Source organism: Rattus norvegicus, chromosome 5 (assembly GCF_036323735.1).
Source record: "Rattus norvegicus strain BN/NHsdMcwi chromosome 5, GRCr8, whole genome shotgun sequence".
Taxonomy (NCBI): domain Eukaryota; kingdom Metazoa; phylum Chordata; class Mammalia; order Rodentia; family Muridae; genus Rattus; species Rattus norvegicus.
Genome location: NC_086023.1, coordinates 114,476,604 through 114,501,346, shown reverse-complemented (window position 1 = coordinate 114,501,346; position 24,743 = coordinate 114,476,604). Strand labels below are relative to the sequence as shown.

General features: G+C 37.9%; 1 protein-coding gene across 14 annotated transcripts in view; it reads left to right on the top strand.

The window, feature by feature from the left end:
• Caap1 (caspase activity and apoptosis inhibitor 1) overlaps positions 1–24,743 on the top strand; it is a 101,057-nt gene that overhangs the window by 28,701 nt on the left and 47,613 nt on the right. For 11 of the 14 annotated variants that reach the window (XR_005504518.2, XR_010066459.1, XR_010066458.1 and 8 more), the window contains one exon: positions 3,462–3,535. Coding sequence is in view for 3 of the 14 variants with exons in the window: in NM_001034154.4 (NP_001029326.2) it covers positions 3,462–3,535; positions 22,757–23,154 (472 nt within the window). In the remaining 11 variants the exon portion in view is untranslated. Of the gene's footprint in view, positions 1–3,461; positions 3,536–22,756; positions 24,114–24,743 lie in introns of those variants that run through there. The other 3 variants (NM_001034154.4, NM_001415955.1, XM_063288234.1) reach the window with 2 other exon arrangements.

Here is a 24,743-nt window from a genome sequence, read left to right as displayed (position 1 = left end):
GAGATCCATCAGCCTCTGCCTGTTGTGTGAGGGGTCAAAGGTGTGTGCCACTGCACCCAGCAAATTTATGCTCTCTGAACCATCAGCTTTCTCGTGATTTGTTATGGCAATGATAAAAAAACTAATGAGGGCATAAGGTGGTTTCTCATTTTTAATGATTTTAAACAAAGCCCTAAGTAACATTTAAATGCAAGCTTTTGTGCTAACAAACCTGTTATTTTGTTATTAAAGGAAGCATGTAGGATCAGGATTGCTGTGTCATTTCTGTGTCCTTGCTTGTCAACATTGAGAGTTCCATTTGTTGGTCGTTTTGCTTTTAGCCTTCCTAATATGTGCAGTGTATTACATTGCAGTTTTAATGTGTATTTTGCTATTAACAAAAGATGCTGGATTCCAGTTGTTTTGTTTATGTACTATCTACATGTCTTCCTCAATTGAAGGCATTTTAATATTTTATTGTTTTCTATTATGATTTGATTTCTTTATTTTTATTTTTGCTTTTTGTATACCGTAGCCATTTTCAGGGACCTTAAAGACTTCAGCTGTTCTTTTTTTGAGTGGTGGGGGGGAGTTTAAATTTGTCATTTAAAAATTTTTTTTTATTAGATATATTTCTTTACTTACATTTCAAAGGTTATTCCCCTTCCTTGTTTCCTGTCCATAAGCCCCCATCCCCTCCCCTCATCCTCCCCCATAAGGGTATTCCTCCCATACACCCCCCTTACTGCCCCCCATATTCACCTGCACTGGGGGTCCAACCTTGGCAGGACCAAGGGCTTCCCCTTCCACTGGTGCCCCAACAAGGCTATTCTCTGCTACATATGCAGTTGGAGTCCTGGGTCAGTCCAGGTATAGTCTTTCGATAGTGGTTTAGTCCTTGGAAGCTCTGGTTGGTTGCTTGTGTATTTTTAGACAAGGTCTCTGTAGTTCAGGCTGATCTCAAACTTAGAGATCTTTCCCTGCCTCTTTGAGAACTGGGTTCTGTGTCACCATCCCCTGTTTAATTTTGATTTTTAAATTTTAAATCATTCAAAAGCTACTTTTGGACTGAAAAAAATTGTGTCTTTTCATTTTTCTGCCACAGGGTGGCGTGCTGTGCCTACTTCTAGAAATTCTGTTTTGTGACTTCAACAGCCTGATCAAACCTAACTTAAAGTAGAATTTTATACATGCAAATAAATTGTTTATAACAGTAGATAATCTTTATAGAAACTTAGCTGAAGGATATTTACGGGGCTTTGATCAGTTTTTATTGCATTTTTACTTAAACATTTTATTTGGAAGTAATTTTAGTCTTAATACATTGTAAAAATCAGACTAGTAAAGGAGAAATCTTTATAGCCTATGTCTAGATTTACTTATTAGCATTTGATCCTTTTACACACTATGTATGTATATATGTATGCTTACTTTGGAAAACTTTAATATTATTGTGTATGTGCCTGATGAGTCCATGCCTGCACACATGTGGACGTCAGAGGACAAGTCTTTCCTCTCCTCTGTTTACATTGGTTCCAGGGATTGAACTCAGACTGTCAGGCTTGGGTGGCAAACACCTTTACCTATTACACTGTCTCTCAGGCCCTACCTGTGCAGTTTTTTCTGTGTGAGTAAACATTTGAGGCTTAAGTCACAGTATGATGTGACACATTATTCCTAAATGCTACATTGTTTTTTCAAAAGAACAAACATCGTCTTTCTATAACCACAAGTATCAGTTTCAGAAAACTTAGCTTTTACAAAAGGCCTTTATTCAGCTTACCATCAGTATTTCAGTTTCTTTTTTGATTTAACTCTGTGTTTGGCCTTTACTCCCCCTCCAGTCAGGCCAACTATTATATATAATTGCCATGGCTTTTTAGATTCCTTTGACGTGAAATATTTCCAATAGCCTTTTGTATTTTATAATAATTGACATTGAACTCACCTTACTAAAAAGCATCACTCATTTTCGTGATGGTTTTGTTTGATGCTCTGTGGTAACAGAGGCTACACATTCTCAGCTGGATTGCACAGATTTTGTTGTGTTGTCTTTGGAGTCTGATATATGTCCTATATGCCTTTTACTAGTGGTACTATATTGTCCTGTGTTGCTGATAGTTTGGAGTACATTGATATTAGCTCATTTTAACTGATACCTAACACTAAAATTACAGCATTTAATGGAAGACTGTCATATTTTGGTACAAAGTGCATACTTTTTGTGATTTTAGGTGCAGGTGTGTGTAGATAAATAATTATATACCATTTGAGGATACATAGAGCATATGTTTCTTTAAATGTTGATCAGTGTTCAGAGTATATAATATTGGAGTTTTCTGGAATGCTTGAGGTAGAACATTTTAACTGTATTCCTAGTAAGCTCTGTATTTTGTCCCTGGATTACCTGGAGAATTTTTGATACCCTTCTTGGGACATGCTAGTCATTGTAGTGAAATGAAAGAATAAACTCTGAGTAGGTGACATTAGATAGCAAATAAACACTAAAAAGTGGAGTCAGGGAACTACAGAACTCACAGAAATTATTATTAGTACCAAAGCCAAATGAATTTCTTAAGATGGATATTGCTATTTCTGTTTCCTTTTCCTGTGTGGTAGAATTACTGATGTACATCACCCTGCCTGGCTCCAAGGACATGATCTTATAGTCCTTGAACTTGGGTTTGTATTAGTGATTTTTTTAAAATACAAAATAAACATATAGTTGCCAAGTACATTGGTTGTAAAGAATAAACTTGGCAAAGAAATATTTGCAATTCCATTTTAGTCTTAGGTTACTTGAAAGACTCGTTACTCTTAACTGGATGAGATAGGCTTGTGACTAGCAACAGGACAGGGATAAAGTTCTCAGAGGGAACTAAGGTTATCTTGAGAAGTCATTGCTTATCTCGCCTGAGTATTCGCAGATTTCCTCTTGACACTGAGAAGGAGCACTGAGATGGTACAGCTCTGTGCAGCTCTGCTGCCGGTGTGCTGAGACTTCTTGCCGCTCTTACACTTAATCTGTTTACTTTGATTACACATGTATATTACATATCAAATGTACTTTCCATGTATAGTAGACACCAAAGGATTTGAGGTATGAAATTAGATGAATATAAAGTGATTTGAATGTTAAAATGCCCATTACGTTTAACTGTGAAGACGGAAAGATTATCGGATACTGCTGTGAGTTATGATTTCCTCCATCAGCTACCCTACAGCGCTTTGGGAGAAAAAAATTGTCTCCGAGTTCCCCTAGGTTTTCCCCTTGATTTTGCAAAGAAGTACATTGTATAAATTAAGAACGAGTTTATAATTGCTTCTTCTGACATATGTATACATGGTTCTGAGTCTCCCTAGTACTAAATTATACCCTGGAGCTGGGAATTCATTGTCTCCCTGGCACCTAACATAATTCTAAGAACTTGGACATTAAATGATTGAATACTATTTTAAAAGTTTTTATTTTTATTGCTTAGGCAAGATACCTGTGTAGATTCTACTTCATCCCTGAGAGAGAACAAACAACCAGAAGGTTTGGAATCAAAGCAAGGTATGGATAAAATATTTAATTTTATATAGCTTTTACCAATGGCAAATTTCCAGAAATTCTGAAAATCCACCCTATTTTACATAGAGGTAAATGAAGTACCATATTTGTCCGTGATCTTCCTAGCCACTTGGTGACCTGAGTGTTGTATGATTGGTTACAGGTGCCACCAGAAGGTTTTACCATCTTGAATAGTTTTATTTCCGTGATTTCTATTATGTGTTTTAGGTTGCAAAATGGAGGTGAGTTAGTTGGGTACCTTTGGGTTATATGTGCAGCAAAGATGCTAACTTTGTAGGATAACTACCCCTAATTCCTGAGACCAGATAATTTTCCTTATTTACTTTCTTCCTTAGAGAAGAAATTCTTCAAGTCAGTTCGACATAACCATCTAGTATATATAAAGTGGTAATTTTAATTTAAGTTTTATAGACCAATGGGGCTAATTATTTAAATGCTTTAAAAATTCTCATCTTTACTAGGAAAAATTGGAAGTATTAATTTTTATTATTCAAATGTCATCTCATGTTTTTTTAAAATGATGACTTAAAGTTTCTGTTAAACTTGAGCTGTAGGAACTTTTCAGGGGAAGCAGATTTTTATTTCTTTTAGGCAGAAGTACTAAAGCGATACTTTGTTACTAATAATTGATAACAAAGTAGAATAGGTATAATTTTGTAATTTGTTATATATATTTAACACATATGTATATATAATCTAGAATTTTGAAATGCAATCATGTTTATTAATATTCCTGATGCTGTTGGAAATTCTCCAGTGTTTTTAGAAATTCTCTGGTATTAGGCTCTTAAGTTGCCAGGAGAAAATTATATATTTGTGCTGTACTATTGAGTATCCTCACATATAGAAACAGATTTGCTTCATCAGCATTTCTTTGTCATAAAAATACAAGTCATTGTTTTCAGTTAGTATAATTATTATCATTTCACTCTCTCTACATTTCACATAAAATTAGACCACAGTGAGATTGTGGCTTTTTCTTTTCTTTTTATTTTGAGACAGGGGTCCCACTTTGTAGCCAGGCTGGCTTTGAACACGTGACTCTCTTGCCTCTGCCTCTGTGAGTAGGTAGATAACTACCACATCAGCCTGCTTTTATCACTTTCCTTTGTTCCTAAAGTTCTTGGTATTGACTGGGCAGAGTATGTGAGTATGCTATTAGGTTATCTAGGGGAAGATAATATTGTATGAAGAATAGAAAAAGCTAGAATGAAGCAGGTTGATTCTGATTCCAGTAGAAAAGAAGCCAGAAACTGCACTGCACAATTTATGCTAAGGCTAATTTTCTAAGGGAAGATGTTTTGTGGCTCAGAAACAGAGTTCTTAAAAACTCCATTGCAGTATCAATAGCCTATTTTGTTGTAATTTTTGTATTAGTAACTTTAATCATTTGAAAACCAGCTATGGAAAAGCCAAGAGGAAGAAAAAAGACCCAAGTAGCCATATGCCAGAAAATGTATGCATTTTGTATTTAGGAGCCTGTAGACTACACTGAGTTTCCCCCATAAGTGTGGGAAGCACAGTGTTGTCAATAGGCAGACATAAGAAAAGTGAGGTTGGAGCATAAAAGGACTGCTGTGCAAGCTGTGCTCAGATTGTACTAACCTGTAGGAAAGAGTTTTATTCTCACCAGGTTTTTGATGTTGCTGTTTTGTTTTCTCATGGATAAGGATGGAACTCAAGAAGGAATTCCTATATGCTAAGCAATGAATTAATCTAGTTCCACCCCCTCTTAAAAGAAAACAATAAATTTTTGTTAAAGAAAATGTTCTTAAGTAAAATATAAAATTCTTTGCTGCCTAGTAAGATGAGAATGACTTATCTGGAAGTTTTATTTATGCAGAATATCTTTCAGTTAAATTGTAAATGAACAAATTGTTTTCTATTTGTAATTTGCAAAACTCTGAGGATGTAATATTGTTTGTATAACAGACCCATTCTGCTCACCATAGTTCTAAAGTTCAGTAGACCAAAATATAAAGTGGCACAGAATTTTCTGTTCGTTCTTTCAGTATGAGTCTTATTATGACCTATTGTTTCTGTATGGAACAGACTGTTAACTTAAATTTCCTTTTCAATTCTTTCCTTCCAGTTTATAAAAGGCTCAAGTATGATTTGAGTAGTTACACAGGTAGGACTCAGGTGTCCACTGTCAGTTAACGTGATGTTTCTTTGTCAGATACTGATGGGAAATAGCATGTCTGAAACTAGCAGTAGTAAGGATAAATATTGAGTTTATAAACTAACCTTTATCTTACTGATGTGAATAACTAAAGATCTACTTTTGATCTATTTTTACCATGAAAATATTTAAATACAGGCATAATATTGTTTCATTGATTGGAATGGAAACAAAATTAAAACTCTTGTGTTAGAAATCATTCATTTTCAACTAGAGGGTAGTTATATGGGCAATATGAGTTATAGTTTTTTTTTTTACCACAGTTGCGTGTATGTGTATACACGTGTGCACATGTTAATGAAATTAAACTACACCTGTATAGGCTTGTTATGAGCTTGGGACCTCAAGGTTTGCCAGAATACCAGTGATTATACTGTTGAAAACACTTAGAGCTGCTCTTAAAGTAGTTCTTTAAAATATGGGTCATTTGTGCTGGAGATTGAAAAATGAAAACTTGTGTTTGCTGAAGGTAATGCGTAGGAAACATTTTTAAATGTTAAAATCCATTTCTTGTTAGTGTATAATCAGTTAATTTTTCTTCAGACTTATGTATGAAGACATTTAGCAATATTAAAATGGAGATCTGGATGTGTAGCTTACAAATTATTGTAACTTAAAAATTAATTTAAAATTTATGTTTGCATTACATCTTTAAAGTTGTAATGTTAATGAAATTAAACCACACTGGAGAAAGTTGTTTGGGTATTTAGGTTAAGAGAAGAATTGAGAGACTTATTGTTATTTTGAGACATTTGAAAAGTTGTTAAATAGAAAAGTGACTTTTGTATTGCTCATAGGATGAAAACAGAGTAGATGGTTATCATTAGATAGAACTTCGGAGGAGTTTAATTTCTTCTTTCAGAGGTATCAGCAGGTGCACTGGATTGCCCCCAGTTCCCTTATGGAAGGTGCTTGATTGAAGATCGCGTAAGCAACCACCTGGTGGTGCTGTTGTACAGCAGACTCGAGCAATGCTTGACTGTTTGGCTTTGATAGTGAAGGTTCTTTGAAATTGTCACGCTTTGTAAAGACTAGTGTCCACTGCATTTTTTTGTACTTGGGCAAAGTGTTTAATGTGGTCTCTTACTTTTGGTTTTTTTGTTACATTAAAAAAAGGATACTTGATTTAGTCTTTAGTTTGTTTGAGGGTTCTTTGTAATATATTCACTGGCTCATCAGGATCAGTAAGGCATTTGCTGTATTTTACTTGGAATCTTATATATTCATGTTCTTCACATGAAATTAGAGATATGCATATGCACATAAAATATGTACATAATATTTTTACCTTGGTTAGGCTCATATCATAACATTAAAAGTTAGCTAGTTGACTCATATAGCTAGTTTAGCCTTTGAATGCGTGAATTAATGAATCCTACCCAGCACTAAGGATTGCTTAGATGTGCTAGGATTGTGGCTCAGCAGTAGAGCCCTAGTCTAGCATTTGTAAGGGCCTAGGTTTGATCCCCAACACTGCAAAAAAAAAAAAAAAAGTTAAATAAGAGCTTTGTAAGAGCTTCAAGAATTTGAAAGATAGGTTTGAATAGGAATATGTAAGGAAGGCTCTACTAGGAACAAATGTCAGTGGTTAAGCTATGTGAGAAGAGCTTTTATTTTAAAATAAGCTTTCAGCCATTCAGACCACCAATGCATGCTAGTCATATTTCCAGGGTTATGCTGGCAAATGCCACAATTTATAAAGTAAATCAAAACATAAGCTCATTATGTTTTAATTTTTTCTCAATCTTTTTGATTATATATCTACATATAAAATACCTACATAATTATAGTAGTATAAACCAGTTTATAAGAGTATAAAATATATGTGTTGTATAGGTGTTTAAAGACGAATTCCTTTACAGGCAGGCTAGCAGGCTGTAGAGTGTCAGAGAGCTGCAGGGACTAGAGGAGGAGAGATGCTAGCAGTGGTCCTCAACCTTCCTAATGCTGCAACCCTCATGTTGTGCTGATCCCCAACCATGAAGTTACTCTATTGCTACTTGATGACTGTAATTTTGTTACTGTTATGAATTGTAATGTAAATATCTACTGTGCAGGAATCTGGCCCCTAAGGGGTCACAACCCACACGTTGAGAAGCAGATGTCTAGCCTCTAGACAAAGGGAGAGAAAGTGTCACAGCAGCAGTTTGAATCTTAGAGTGAGTTCTGTAGTTCTTTAGGGTAGCATCATGATTTTATATCAGTGTGTTGATTGGACTGTTGCAACGACTGGGAAAATAGATCTCAAATGTATATGTGGGGTATGATAGTGGTTAGTTTAACTTATGCCACAGTTCATAGGTATAGCAAATACGATACTGTTACGTCACCTTTACTTGCCAGTCATACCTTAAAACTGGACGAAAATAATTGATAATGGCTTATTTTGTATTTCTAACATTTTGAAGTTATATAAGATATTTTTGTTTAGCAGAAGAATTAAATATGAATCTTGGTGAGGTCCTTTGAATTGTTAAGATGAGAAGGTAGTTAGAAAAGCCCAACTAATTCTTGTTGTTATTGTTGAGCTAATGTATCCTGCATTGAGAGAAACTAAAATAGGTAGAGGGGATTAAGGTTAAAGTAATGAAGAAGTGAATTTGCAGCTACAGTGGCATTCAGGAATCAGCTGAAGCAGTGCATGTCTGTTATCCCAATACCAGGCTGAGTCTGGAGGAGAATAAATTTCAGTCCAGCTTGGGCTAACTAGTGGGACCCTATCTCGGATGCCACCAGAGGCATTTATTACTTAGGAAGAGAAGGGTCATTAGCTAATGAAGTAGCATTTGTTGCCTGTAATTTTAGATATCTTCCTTGTATGTACTGCCACAGAAATCTCTGGATGGGCAAATGACGCCTTCATTCTACCTGCATGTGTTTGTGGTATGAATGTTAGAGAGTCCGGGAGACTAAGAAGAAAGTTATACAAAGAAGTCTGGAGTTGGGAGCACAGGAGAGAGAGAGAGAGTGTGTGTGTGTGTGTGTGTGTGTGTGTGTGTGTGTGTGTGTGTGTGTGTGTGTGTGTGTACTATGCCATTTTTTTAAAGCTGCTCTAATTCCTTTTCTTCTGAGGTCTTGTTTTACCCAGCTTTAACAAGTAAGTAGCAGATTCTGAATGTGAATCAATGTCTTTAAAGGTTTGATTCAGGGAGAAGAGATTTGCTGTGTAGACCAGCCTGGCAAGACCCTGTTCCTTCCTACCACCAGAAAAACAAACAAACCAACCAACTCTTATTTTCTCATGTCTTTGAGGGTTTTTTGTTTGTTTGTTTGTTTTTCGTTTTTTTAATTCCATAGCTAGTTTTTTATTCAGATAGCAGTCTCATTACACATGGTCCAAAAACATTCAAATAAGAACTCAAATTGGAAGTTAAAGATTGATCTTCAAACATCATAGCCAACAATGCCATGTTTGCCTATGATCTCTCCGATATAAAAACCACATCCACACCTCAGTAGCCACCAAACCATTCAGCCCAGCTTCCTTAACTGTAAGGTGTTTGAGGCTACCAGTTTCAGCACTGTGAATTATTTTTTTTTTTTAAAGATTTATTTATTTATTATATATAAGTACACTGTAGCTGTCTTCAGATACACCAGAAGAGGGCATCGGATCTCTTTACAGATGGTTGTGAACCACCATGTGGTTGCTGGGAATTGAACTCATGACCTCTGGAAGAGCAGTCAGGTGCTCTTAACCGCTGAGCCATCTCTCCAGCCCGTGAATTATTTTTTTAACACTCTGAATAGCTGTAGGGATTTCACCAGGGGTTGAGGAACCAGCTCAACCTTGGCTTAGTGCCAAAATGTGGCCAGTCCAGGCAGGCTTCAAGTAAGTTACGGCAGTGGCCACCATCAACAGTACCTTCTCCCCAAAGTTACAGATGAATTTGGCCATGGTCTAAGGTGTAAGGTATGTCTCTCCGAGCCAGCAGCTGAATGTCACCCCTATAAGGCTTCTGAGGGAACTGTATGTAGATGAGGCTAGCATAATATTCATATAGATCTAACTTCTTTAGCTGTCCAGATGCTAGGATTAAAAGCTTATGCCACCATGCCCAATCTCCAAATTACTTTTTATTCATTTTTGGTATATTATATGTGCATATGTGTATGTACAGTGCATGCATGCATCCACATGTGGGTGTTCACATGTGTATATACTAGTGTTTGCATTCTTTTTTGTTTGGTTTTGTTTTTTAAAGAATAACTTATTTATATGAGTACGCTATAGCTGCCTTCAGACACACCAGAAGAGGGCATCTGATCCCCATTACAGATGATTGTGAGCCACCATGTGGTTGGTGGGAATTGAACTCAGGACCTCTGGAAGAGCAGCCAGTGCTCTTAACCACCGAGCCATCTCTCCAGCCCTAGTGTCTGCATTCTTGCCTGTGTGTGCCTGCATATGTGGAGGCCCAGAGTTGATGTCTTGGTTATTTCTCTATCACTTTTCACATCTAGTTGAACCTGGAACTCACTGATTGGTTAGACTAGCCAGCCAGCTTGTTCTGGCGATTGATTCTCTCTGTTCCCTGTGTGGTTGCCATGAGTGGCTGCCAGGTTAGCCTGGCTTTTACATGGTTTCTGATGATCCAAACTTTGGTCTTTATACTTATTTGGTAAGTGCCTTTTTCCTGGCCCCATCTTCCACTTTGTAATTCATCTCTTTCTATGGTTAATAGCCGAACGAAATAATGAAAATTGCAGTTCGTATAGTTTATCAGGACTTTTTTTTAATCATTTGAAGTTTAAGAATTTTCTACATTATAAAAAAGGTAAATTGTCAAGAATTTTGGAAGCATAATGCTTTATCTTTTAATACAGGAGGCAGGGTTATGATATGTAGCTCAGGTTGGCCTTCACTATAGTCCTCCTATTTTTAGCCTCTCAATACAGGGATGACAGGATTGGACCACTATGCCTGGTGTAGTGGTTTGAGTATGTTTGGCCCAGGGAGTGGCACTATTTGGAGGTGTAGCCTTAGAGTAGGTGTGTCACTGTGGGCCTGGACTTTAAGACCCTCTTCCTAGCTGCCTGGATGCTAGTCTTTTTCTGTTGCCTTTGGATGAAGATGTAGAACTCTCAGCTGCTGTACCATGCCTGTCTGGACACTGCTATGCACCTGCCATGATGATAATGGACTGAAGTTCTGAACCTGTAAGACTTCCCAATTAAATGTTGTTTGTATGAGCGTTGGCTTGGTCATGATATCTGTTTGAAAGACCCCCCAGAGTGGGGAGACCCTCACTCAAGTCTCGGGATGACGTGACCCCCCCCCCCAAGAACTCACACAAGACCTTGTTGTAATCACATGAGGTTTATCGATAGGAACCAGTGCACTGGGGTCGAGACTCATATCCCACCCAGGGGCAGAGGAGTTCGACCCTGAGAGGCTGGGAGAAGAGGTATTTAAAGGAAGAAACCACAACCCAAGGGGCAGGGATGGCATCACCTGAAAGTGTGGAGAATACCAGTGAAAAATCACAAGGAGAAACTCTGTTTCTCAAGATTGTTTAACTTTATGGTCCGCTAGTTCCTGGGAGAAGCTTCCTGCTTCTCAAGATTGTTCTCTAAGATTTTAATCTAGATTTATGGTCAGCTAGTTCCTGGGAGAGAGTTGCCAAACCAGCTGGTATAATTGCAATTTCAGGGCCCAACCAGTTTTTTCTTCTGCTCTAAACTTTTGTCTAGGGGGGCAACCTTAAAACTTCTCTATCTTTCATGTTCACAGCAGTAAAATCCAAACTAAGACAGAAGTTGGTACCAGGGAAAGGGATATTGCTGATATAGGACTGATCATGCTTTTGTTTGGAAGAATGTGGATTTGGGGACTTTGGATTTGGAAAGCTATTGTACTGGCTGGTTTTGTGTTCCAACTTGACACAACTCAAGTTATCACAGAGAAAGAAGCCTCAGTTGAGAAAATGCCTTCATGAGATCCAGCTGTAAGGGATTTTCTCAACTCGTGATCAAGGCGGGAGGATCCAGCCCATTGTGGGTGGTGGTCTTGGGTTCTATAAGAGAGCAAGCTGAGCAATCCAAGGGAAGTAAACCAGTAAGTAACATCCCTCCACGGCCTCTGCATCAGCTCCTACTTCCTGATCTGCTTGAGTTCCAGTCCTGACTTCCTTTGGTAATGAACAGCAATGTGGAAGTGTAAGCTGAATAAACCCTTTCCTCCCCAACTTGCTTCTTGGTCATGATGTTTGTTCAGGAATGGAAACCCTGACTAAGACAGCCATGGAAATGTTTTATGTGGGACTTAATGAGCCATCCTAGTAGTAATACGGTAGACTTTGTTTCTGTGAGTGATTTGAACTGTACAGATCTGGCCCAAGAGGTTTCAGTGGAGAACTTCAGTATGTGACCTAGAGACTTTTTGTGGTATTTTGGTGAAGAGCACGGCCTTTTGCCTTTGTCTGAAGAGTTTGCCTGAGACTAAGGTGAAGAGACTCAGATTAATTTCATTGTTAAAGGAAGCCTCAGAAATAGACTTTGCTCTCTGGTTAAGTCTCATGAAGATCAGTTTGAATAAGGATAACAGGCTTAGAAAGGAAAAATATAAATACATGGCTTGAGTATTAAAGGGGCACCAGGAAATGAAATGGAGTTGAATCCTGCATCAAGGTTATTACATTGAATTAAGGGAGTGATGACCTTGGCAAGATCCTACCCAGCTAAGTTTAGGACCAGGCATGGTGTTGAATGAATTTAATCCCAGTATTCAAGAGACAGTCATGCAGATCTCTGAGTTCAAGGCCACCTTGGGTAAGAGCAAGTTCTTGGTGAGGAAAACTTAATTTTAGGAGACAGAGCCATGAAGATCTCTGAGTTCAGTGTCAGTCTACAGAGCAAGTTCCAGGACAGCCAAGCTTAGGCAGTGAGGGAGTTGGAAACAGAAATCTGGTAATAGAATAAGGGGACCATATTCTAGTCACAACAAGGGGCAGGATATGGCAGCTTTGGCCACATGGCTCTGGTGTTAGAGTCAAGAATAGAAGGGACTATGGGACAATTGATGCTGCTTAGCTAGAGCTAGGAAACTAGCGGTGATGAAGAAGAGACCAGCATCACTGAGGTGAAATCTTCTGGGAAGTGTTTTCTGAGAGCACAAAGAAACTGTGTTCCAGAGTTAGCCGAGGTTGCTGCAGCTGTACTAGGTAATTTCTAAGAGTCGTACTGGTTTTGAGGTCGTGAAGAGAGCACTTGAGGCTCTGCACTGTGACAGGCCTTGGAAGGCTATTGGTGAAGATGCAGGACTGAAAGGGTCGTGCAAAGGAGTTGAGGCTTAGCACCATGAAGAGAGCTTAAGAGAGGCTTTTGGGGAAGTCTAGTTCCAACAGACAACCCTAGCATATTGGATAACCAGTACCATAGTCTCACTTCCAAGAATGGCGGCCGCAGTGGGGTGGAGTCAATCTGAGCCTAGAGTGCTACAGATTGTAGATATGGAGAAGTGAGCCAAGTCCTTTGGAGGAAGTGTAGATCTCAGACTTTAAAACAAGAAGCTGTAAAATTGAAGTCAACTTGGAGAATCTATGATGTTAAAGAAGCCAGAGCCTTGGGCTATCTGCTGAGGAATGCTGCTAATAGGGAGAGGAGCTAGCCCAGGAGAAAGAAGTTTGTTGTAGATGAAAAAGGAGTGGAGATCTGAAGACTGCTTTTAAATCAGACATGGAGATGCAGAGTCTAGAGTTTGCTTATTTGGTTTCCTATCTTGCTTTGGGGATTTACAGTTAAGTGATTGGATGAATCTCAGAAGAGACTCTGTACTTTGGTCTTCTAACATTATTGAGACTGTTATAGACTATGGGGACTTTTAAACTGGACTAAATGCTTTAGCACTATGCTATGTTTAGGTATGGCCCCCATAGACTCATGTACTTGAACAAGCCTTTGGGGGCCAGAGAGTGGAATGTAGTGGTTTGAGTATGTTTGGCCCAGGGAGTGGCACTATTTGGAGGTGTAGCCTTGGAGTAGGTGTGTCACTGTGGGCCTAGGCTTTAAGACCCTCTTCCTAGCTGCCTGGAAGGAAGATATAGAACTCTCAGCTCCTGCTGCACCATGCCTGCTTGAATGCTGCCACGCTCTTGCTTTGATGATAGTGGAACTAAACCTCTGAACATGTAAGCCAGCCTCAGTTTAATGTTTTTATAAGAGTTGCCTTAGTCATGGTGTCTGATCACAGCAGTAAAACCCTAACTAAGGTACCTATCTTGTTTCATGGAGAATGAAATTATAGAATGTTTGGTTCAGTATTTTGAAAAATGTCTAAAGTCTTTGTTTTATTCAGTAATGTACCCTTTACACATTTGGTTCTGGGCTATGTTTTGTAGGATAAAGGCCATATGCTTACAGCACTTATTTCAGAGGCTGTACAGCATGATTTTCCGGCAGATATTTGGATCTTGTTTGGTACACTAGGTACTTTTAAGTCAGTAAGTATTTCCTGCCTCCTGAATCCATAGGACTACAGATGTATGCATTGCACCTGTCTTAGAGGTTCTTGGAGTGTGTACACAGGTACATGTGTGCGTGTCTGAGGTAAGAGGTCAACTTCCGGTGTGTTGTTTTTCAGGTGCCATCCGCCTTGTTTTATTATGAAACAAGGTCTTACTTGAAATGGCGCTTGTCAGTTAGGTTAGGTTGACTGGACAGGAAGCCCCCAGGGATTCCCCTTCTCTGCCTCCTGGTACTGGAATCATAGGTGGATGTGTTACCATGAAGAAGAAGAACTGATCTCTTCTTCTAGCACATTGTTGTTTAGTACTAGGCACTAGGACGAAAGAGACAAATAAAATAAACCTGGCCTGGAAAGAACCTAGGAAAAAGAAACAGCTCTGTCCTTTTTTTCTCCCGTGTTCACCTGTTCCTGACTCTGTATGTGCCCTTTTCTCCTGTTGAGACTGATGAGCTCTGCACTGTCAGCATCAGCCTTCTGTTCGTGTACTGTCTGTCACGACAATTATTGTCTCTGACAATATACATTTTTTCCATCTCCTACTAAACCATTCTCTCCCATTCTCGTGAACTGTTGCTAAAGCGGAGTCACCGTTGACTGCTCATCCTGACCTCCTATCTGCATTTGACCCTTGATGATTTTCCTTTTCTTGGAATTATCCTCCTTTACTCCTCCTTCTCAGTCTCCTCTTTGACCTCTAAAGAGTGTGTGGTCCAGGACTTAATCTTTGAACTTTCAACATTCTGTAGACGGTGATCTTGAGTGGAAGAAAGCCTGGCTTGCTTTCAGCACTCCAAGTGATCTTTTCTCTGATGTTGGTTTTTGCTTTCTAGTTCATAATGGGACTTTTATATGCCAATTTTATCTTGATCAAATGTTACCTGACCTGTCCAAGCTAGGTGCCACTCTCCATTTTCCAGAGCTTGTCGTAGCCCTCAGCTCGTACCTCAGCTTTCCTAGGAATTGGTGTTATGTTTGCTGGGCTGTGGTTTTAAAGAAATCATCATTTGATAACTGGCACTACACTGTTCTCTTAGTTCTAGTGCACAGCCTGTGTGATACTGATGGGAAGCTCTCAGCTGTGACTGGGTTTCAATGCTTGGCATCCAGTGTCTACATCTGAGATTTTAAGTTCATCAGTGAGAGTAGAAGACTGTAGGTAAAACCAAAACCAAACAGTTCCAAATCCGTGATGCTGCCCTGGACTTCTCTTGTCTCACCTCTTCTTGACACAGAAGTGTTAAGCACTTGATTCCTACCACCCCTGTCTAAGTAACACCTGCTAGTTACTGTTAATAACTTGACAACCAGTTAGGGGTTCTCAGGTCTTAACTGGACATGATCTTTACTCTTATTGCCTATCTCGTAGTATTTTTTATTTATGTCTGACTATCTTCTTTAAACAGAGTGTTTCATTAGATAAAGGGTTATATGTCTTTGGTTCCTTTGAGTCTTTGATACTAGTCCATAGAAATTGGACTTAAGTCAATTATTTTGGGTAAGTAAGGCGATAGATGGATAAAAGTGGTGTGTGTGTACACATTTCTGTGTGTACATGCACCATTGTGTATATGTGGGTTAAAGGGCAGCTTGTAGGTGCCTGTTGTCTCCTGTGAATATTGGGGATTAACCTCAGATCATCAGCCTTAATGAAAGCATCTGTGATGGTTTGTATATGCTTGGCCCAGGGAGTGGCACTATTAGGAGGTGAGGCCTTGTTGGAGTAGGTGTGGCCGTGTTGAAGTAGGTGTGGCCAGGTGTGTCACCGTGGGCTGGGGCTTTAATATCCTCTTCCTAGCTGCCTGGAAGTCAATATTCTGTTAGCAGCTTTCAGAATAAGATGTAGAACTCTCAGTGACTCCTGTACCATGCCTACCTGGGTGTTGCCATGCTCCTGCCCTTAGGATGGTGCACTGAACCTCTGAACCTGTAAGCCAGCCCTAATTAAATGTTGTTCTTATAAGAGTTGCCTTGGGCATGGTGACTGTTCATAGCAGTCAAACCCTAAGACAGCATCTTTACTGACTAACCGCTGGCTGGTAGTCAGTACATTGTTCTTTATACAGAAACGTAAGCAAAAATACTCTAGCATTTTCGCCAGCTGTCCCAGTGCCTCCTCAGAAAATTACATTGTTTCTGAGCTTAGTTTCTCTTTCTGTCCTCACCAAGATGATGCCATTTGTTGTTTATTGTCGTAGTCTTTGTCTTTACTGCCTATGTGATATGGCTTCATTACTAGTCTGCTATGCTGATGAATGATTATGGCTGCTTTAAAATGTGGTCAAAATAGTCACTTCTTTGTAGGTCATGTTTCTCTTGATATTTTATAATTTGGGTAATTATTGTGTTTCTTAAGTTTTATATAGAGCCTCTTTTACACCCCTAAGCTGTTGATTTCTCCACAAGAGATATGCTTTTTCTCTGACCAGTCTGGAAAACACCAACAAAAAGCTGTAGCCTATGGAATGCTTTTGTGATTTTTAACGTATTTTAAGGTGATAATTCCTTAACCAGTTCTTGTTTTTTGTCTCTTGAGGGAAAAATGAAGGTAGAAAGAACTGACCGTGGTCATTGTTTTTACTACTTCTTCATCAGAATATTCTTAGTTTGAAGAATGATTTGTGCATATTCATCAAAGTATTCGGCCAATTTTTAGCATGTTGATAATGATTGAGCTTCTTTAGGAGTTTATGAAAAGTACTTATATATTTTATTATCTTTTTCTTAGCGTCTATATATTTAAGCAAAAGCAATGCTGTAGGCAGCATGTCATGTTGAAATGGTGGAGCTGAGCACAGGTTCTCTGGACAGATTGTGTAGTACTGAGATGTTACTAGGAGCGGGTAGGAGTGTAAAGCCTGTTAGTGTTGTTCAGACACAGGGCACAGGGCTGACCGCTTGAGCAGGAGCAGCCCATGGGGGCTTGTCCCTGAAGAAAACACTCTCTCTTAGAGGTGGCTGCCTGTAGTTTTTCAACTGGGGATGGGACCTTATGAGCCCTTCCCCAGTTCATGTTGGGACGCAAACTGGTGTGGTCTTGTGCAGACAACCATATTATTTCTAGCAACAGTCATGTCCAGAAGACACAAGAGAGGTATTTTACAGCAGTTCTCCTGATCCTTAGCCTCTTAGAATATTTCCATCTCCTCTTCCTTGATGTTCCTGGATGTATCCTTAAGATAGTGGTGGTTTTTATAGATGTCCCACTTTAGAGATAGGTACCCCATAGTTATGTACACTTTGTACCTTGACCACTTGTGGGTTTCTCTAATACTTTCTATTAGTTGCAAAACTCCCTGCTTTTCTTTACTTTATTGAGATGAGGTCTTACCATTGGCATTGAACTCGAGATCTTCCCTCACTTCCCAAATTCTGAATTAGATGTTTCCCACCACTCCTTACTAAAAAGACATTTTTTTGGTTAGATTTAAAAATTTTTTGTATGTATTACATGTATGTCTGCTCCCCATGGAGATTAGAAGAGGACATCAGATCTCCTGCAACTGGACTTAAGGGTGGTTGTGAGCCACAGTGTCAGTGTTGGGAACTGAACCCAGCCCCTCTGCAGGAGCAAGCAGTAACCACTCAATCTCTAGCTCTGTTCCTTCCCTTACTTTTGTAAAATTTCTATTTGTCAATGTGCTGTATTCCCTCCTGCCCTGCAGAAAAGTCCTAGGTTTTACCAGTCAGTAAGACATAGGACTTTTGTTTGTTGTTTTTTTGTTTTTTTTAAAGACAGATTTGTAGGTGAGGTTGGCCTCGAACTCCTGAGTGTTTCAGTTAAAGGCATGTACTACCTACCATGTCTGTCTTAAAAAGCAGTATCTTTTAAATTTATGTTAATTAGAAAATATGTTGAAAAACATTTATTGTGGTTCTTAATTTGTAAAATGCCTGACCTGTTGCTTGCTATCCTTTGTTCTTATGTCTGGTTGTTTCTGAGTATACATACATACATACATACGTACGTACATATATATATTACATATATATATATACACCCAGTATACATACATATATATGTATTTCTATATTTTTCTATTTATAAAAATATTTTGGTAGTGTTTTCCTGAGTTCTGTCCCTATCTAAGAAATCTTAACTTTTTTCTTTTTCCTCTCCTCTCCTCTTCTCTTCTTTTTACAGTATCAGGGATCTACCCAGGACCTTGCATGGGCTAGGCCAGTACCTGATACTGAGCTGTAATTCTATCCTTGGATTTTGATCAAAAAACTTCATTGTTGTTTCTCTGTGGGTTTTTCATTTTTCTTTTTGCTTAGGAATGACTCATATTTACTCGTCTTCTCTTCAGTTAATTTACATTTTCGTGCTATTATCTTTTAGGTATTTCTCTCCTGTGTGACTGGTTGCCTTTTGCAGGCATTTGCACAGCTGTGTAAATACTCCCTCTCCTAGGCTTGTCTCTAGTCTTTATGTAATGTACTATCAGAAGGTTTCACAAGCAGGCTAGCTTTTTGTGTTACACATAAGAACTTAACTAACTAGAATATTATAAGCCCTTATAGGTGTTAAATACACTAATGTAACTTAAAGTGGCTTTTTAGCCTTGATGAGCTACATTGTGATGTCATCAGTGTTTTTATGTTTACTTGCTTGTATTAGCTGTCCTGTCTAAAACACATTTAAAAAAAAGTCAAGTTTATGACATGAAATATTTTCCCCTTCCCTAATTTATGGAACCTTGAAACTTTCAAGCAGTAAAATTTGTTGCAGATTATAGTAAAAGATATTGCATTTTTGCTTTTTTTTTTATTTACACCCTTGGTGTGTTACTTGTGTGTGTCTCTCAGTGCATGCACAGTGTTGGAAATTGAACCTGTAACCCTTGGTCCAGATGTTTATTTTAAAGTGAATGGATATTGGTTAGTTTTCCTCTCCTTGGCAGTAAACTGTTTGAAGAACATAAGATTTTCTGTTTAGTTGTCAGATATTTAGCCTTTATGCTCTTGTCCCATGCTCATATGTGTAGCTCATCAGATAATGTAAACACACACTTCTCTGTTAAATCAGACTATTCACTTGTGTCAGCGGTCAATTTGAGTAATGATTGATTCATATGTCTGTCTAGATATTGAGTCTAGATGGATTGGTTTATTATTTAAAACTCTTTAGTACTTGTGTTCAGAGTTTGGGATATGAATCGGTAGGACAGAAAGAAGATAGCAAGAAAATGAACAAGAGAGAAATGGTGTGGTCAGAGGACAGTGCACTAGAATGTCACCGGTATGGGTTGGCTACAGCATTAGCTGTCAGAGAAAATGCTTAGGGAGTCGCGTACTCTTTAGTACTTTTCATTCCTCCACTTTACTTTGTCTTCCTATCATTACAGCCTAGCCAAGCTCTTAAGGTCCTTTCATCCTTTCCCACAGTCAGTTAGCTCCACTTCTGTTTATACTGCTTCTCTCTGAAGTGCGCTATATGGTCTGTAATATGAGGCATCACCCATCTTACTGGAGGAGCAGAGTTAATATAAGGAATATATCACAGACTCCTGTTTCCTGTGAATAAAGTTACTTTAATTATTTTGAAGCTCCATAACATCAGCAACTTGGGTCCAGTTTTATTCTTGATTTCTTTCTGGCACTGTTTTTGATTATTAGCCTTTAAGAGTTTGAATTTTTATTCTCATTATTTTAATTGCATATTTGATATTTTAACTCAGACTAAATTTTATTTTATTTTTCTTATTGGATTTTAATATCATTGGTTTATATCATGCATACATCAAAGATTTTTTTAAAAGATCTTTAATAAAACCTGAGTAATTAACTAGACTTAAGTACTAGTGCTTTTATAAAGTCCAAATATGTGTTTAGCTTACAAACTGAGTTTTGGGATTCTTAAAGAAATTCAGGGTACATGAATGTCTTCATTATGAAAAAAGTTTGAATGTAAATTTCTGAAAAGTAATTATAAAGCCTTATTAACACATCTGTTCAAGCTCTTCCTACTAACTAGAATTTTTTTCTTTTCTTTTTTCTTTGAGACACACACACACACACACACACACACACACACACACCCACCCACCCACCCACACACCCACCCACACCCTCATCCTTACCCCCACTCCCCATCATCCCTCTTCCAGGGGCCTCAAGTCTCTAAAGGATTAGGCACATCCTCTCCCACTGAGGCCAGGCAAGGCAGTCCTCTGCTATATATGTGCTGGGGCCATGGGTTAACCACTTCTTTGAAAAGAATGTATAACTTTGCCTTTTCTGCTTTGTGAGACATAAGAAAAATTCTAAAAAAAGTCTTCATTCACTGTTGAGAAACCATGGGAGCAAATTATCTTGGAAATGTGCTCTCATGTTTATAGGGGGTGATTTTAAAAAGTTGAGTTACTGAAATGTTGAAACTTAACAGTAGAGAGGCTATTCACATAATGACTTCTACAAGATACTTGCTTTTAATTTGGTAGAAAAGTACACATGTCAAATAATTTCAGGTTTGGTAACAGATGTAACCTAGGAATGCCTCCAGCAATATTGTGTTGTAGAGAACTCAAGTTACTTGAATTTAATAATTTTGAATGTGAATAGAGAGCACATTTCTTTAGTGATAGATGCACTGTTGTTGATAGAAAAGCAGAGGTATAAAGCAGCATCTTTTTTCTGTTTATGTTTGAAATACATTTTCTTGGTTTTTGTCCTTTGAGATATTCCTGTTTGCCATGTAACCATGAACTGGAAGCTAATTCCTCTCATAAGTTGTTTCAGGTGTTCTGTCATAGTCTGGTAGACTTAGTTCCATGTTTCCAGGTCTGCCTGCTGTGAGACAGAGCATTGTGGCATTGGGAACATATGGCAGAAACTGTTCGTGTGGTGGCAAGGCAGGAAGCGAAAAGGGGAGGGGGGTAGGAACAAACAAAGACAAAACAAAGAATTGAACCGAGGGGTAGGGTAAGATACCCCCCTGCAGCATCCACCTTTGCAAACCATTCCCTTGGCCCAGCACTGTGTCTACTCTTTCTCATAATGATAGCATCCCCCGCTGGAAGGTCTGTAGCATTTTATATTCACTACTTAACGCCTTCTCTTTCATGGCCATTGTATAATGCAAAACATACTTAGTTCATTTTCGGACCTCCCAAAGTCTGAATGGTTTGAACATTATCCAAAAATTTAAGCCCAGCCCCTCTGAGGGGCCGTTCAGTGGGATCCTAACCCTGCTACACAGTCCCTGGCTGTTCAGACCTCTCTTGGTGGAAGCCTTCATGACAGTGAAATTCATGTGTCCTGCACAGATGTAAAACCATGATATCTGTTTGATTATAAATGACCCCAGATCTTCTACCCGAACATTGACTTTTGAGGCCCGAACAACACAGCACATGCTTTCTTAGTTTTTTTTTTTTTTAAATCTCAAGATAGAATAATTTTATCAAACATTTTGTACAACAGAAGGATTATACATTTTGCTGTAATTATTTTCTTCATGATTGTAAATTTTTACTTTTGGGGGAGATACATGAAATGCTCTTTAGAATCTACTAAAATCGGAACCTTTTTACATATTTTATTTGTGGCAACAAAAATAATATATTGATTTTTCTACTTTAATTTTGGAACTGGAAGTGGCTTACTAATTAAAATGATTTAGAGTAAGGTCAATAGAGTATCTGCTATAAAGCAAATGAGGTAGAATTGTTTTTTTCCTGTTCATTCTGTTAACAGTTGTTTCCATTTGCCAATCAATTTCTTAAATAAGTTTTCACCACTACAGGAAAGGTATGAAAGCCAAAGGTTTGAGAATTAACTTTTAAATAATAACTTAAGATAAAATAAATTAGAATAATAAATGAGTACTGAGAATTGTAAGTGATATGTGAAGTTAGGTAATGCTCAGTGCCAAGGCCAAGATGGTTACTAGAACATCACAAGCTTCATTTAGATTAAATTCTTGACATCAGAGTTCTGCAATTATTAGTAAAATAATTGTATACCAACCTTATTAATTTAAAATGAAGACCTGTTTTTAGTCTTCGTTATTAGTAGCTTTAGATAGACTTTGATTTGTTGATTCAGAACCAAGTGCTTGAATAAGTATGTAAGAAGATTTAGGATATGTGCTGCACAGAATATCCAGCTTCTGATATTTTCCCTTTTTCTAGCCTACAAAGCAAGGTGTTTTAACTATCTTCTTGGATGACATTGTATTTTCCCAATAATGCTTGACTAAAAGGATTTTCATATGAGCCTTGATTTTGCATTGTGTAAACTTCATTGTGGTATAAGATATTATAACATTTTAATTAGGATCAAGGGAACTCCATATGATGGATTAAGTTTCCCAGTGGTCTGTGTTTCATGAAGTTAGAATGAAAACTAGTCTTGAATTTACATGAAATATACTTTGTTTTTCAAGTTGAAGAGTCAGGAAAGAAGAGAGTGCAATAAGGATTACAGATGAACTTGGGCCTTTATAGTGGGGGGTAGGTTAGGGCAGCCCCTTCATCATAAGAAAGAGGAAGCGTTGACCCAGGGCTTTGGGTTACATGGTTCTCCCCCACCCCCCTTTTTTTGTTTGTTTCAGGAAAAGGGGAAGATAGTGATGTACTCAGTATAAACGCAGATGCTTATGACAGCGATATAGAAGGCCCAAGCAATGAAGAAGCTGCTGCCTCTGCCACCGCCGCCCCTACTGCTACTGCTGTTGCTACTGCTGCTTCTGCTTCTGAGGTCCCAGGAGGTACAGTCCAGAGTGAAGCTGCTCAGATAGATGACCTGGAGCGAGATATTGAAAAAAGTGTGAATGAGATTTTGGGACTGGTAGAGTCTAGCCCAAAGGAACCCAAAGCGGCCATCCTGACTGTTCCTCCACCAGAAGACGTTCAGCCTTCTGCACAGCAACTGGAACTTCTAGAACTTGAAATGAGGGCAAGAGCGATTAAGGCTCTCATGAAAGCTGGCGATATAAAAAAGCCAGTCTAGTTTTCTGACTTGAATATTATGTGTGTTTGAATGAAGCCATGTCATATAATTTTGTATCTGATGTTTATTTGGGTATCATGTGATATTTCTCATGTAAAACTTATTAGGTAAACTCATCTTAGGCTGAAAGTATATATATTTTTTACTTTTATATTATAGATTATAGATGGATATTTAAATTCATGACAAATATAGTTGGATACCCTGGATATTTCTTTTAGTTAATGTCTGTAAATTGGTATCTTAGAAGCCAACAGGAAGGAGACAACATTTTTCCTTTGTTTTTAAAAGTTTGGGCAACAAACTCAAAAGCTTTAAGAAAGATTGATGAAGCATGTTTCTCTTAAGGCTACCTGTATTTTTCAATAGAATATTAAATTATTGCTCCTAGATTTGTTAGCAGTTTAAGAACTTTATTTAGTTTTGTGTATAATACTTTTAAGATATGTGCTGATGGAGGACGCCTCTTTGTGGATGTGAGTTTCCTAGTTAAAACTAACGGACTGTTTTGTTGTCAGGCTCAGAGATCGAACTTGCTTTACAAGCTTTTTTAATAAAGAAAAAAAATCAACTTAAGGCTATTTTTTTAACAATGTAAAGTTAATTTGTTCATGTTAAATTCCAGCAACAAGCCATTCTGGCATATGTTTGGTCTTTTGTTCACATTTTTTTCCTTCAATAAAACAAAACAAAACAAAACAAAACACATTTTCATTTACATTCCAAGCTATCAGGAAAGGGATAATATGATACAGGGTTCCGTTTGATGTCATTGTTAGAAGATCTGATATATAGTTCCATAAATCAAGATAATAAAAGGCTGTTATTCTGGATATGAAGACTTGATACTTTTCCAAAAGCAAAATTGACTTTAAGAACCTTTGATAAGTTGATGTTGTAATTAAGCTAATTTTGTATACTTTTTAATAAACAAATTAGCATCTTGCCACAATTACAAATATCTTTTGCTTCATTACTAGTTATACTTGTTTGATAACAAAATACATTTTGGTAGGGTTCCTTAAAATAAATGACTTCTTTCTAAAATAGAAATTTGAGCTGTTTATATTTGGTAACAAATGCTATGGTTAGTTTATTTATAAACACGCTCTAGAGATGGAATATGGAAAGTGTCTTTTCACACAGTTTTTAGGGATTGTGTTTCACTAGCTGACTTAATTATATGTTGATTTTGAGATGTTTTAGGCACACAGAAGACATATTTATGAGTTATTGGTATTACAGATATATTTATTGCTCCTAAACACGCCTTTAAATAATCCTCTCCTTTTTTTGCCCTCTCTGAATTTAGTGAAGCATGGAAACCTTTGTCACATGAACCCTTAGGCAGGAAGCGTGGATATGATTTTAGCCCTCAGTGCTCATTCTTAGTGCTTCAGTATGAGCAAACATTGGTTGTAGTGAGATAATTTTTCTACTCTAGCGTAAATGTTAAAATAACGAAGCAGTACAGAATAACTATTACTACTTACCAATTATAAACACAGCAGATTACATTTGTATGACTACACAAGAGGAGAAAAGGCTCTGGTTTCAGTCACCGCTATAAAGCCTTGGGTGCTCTATTT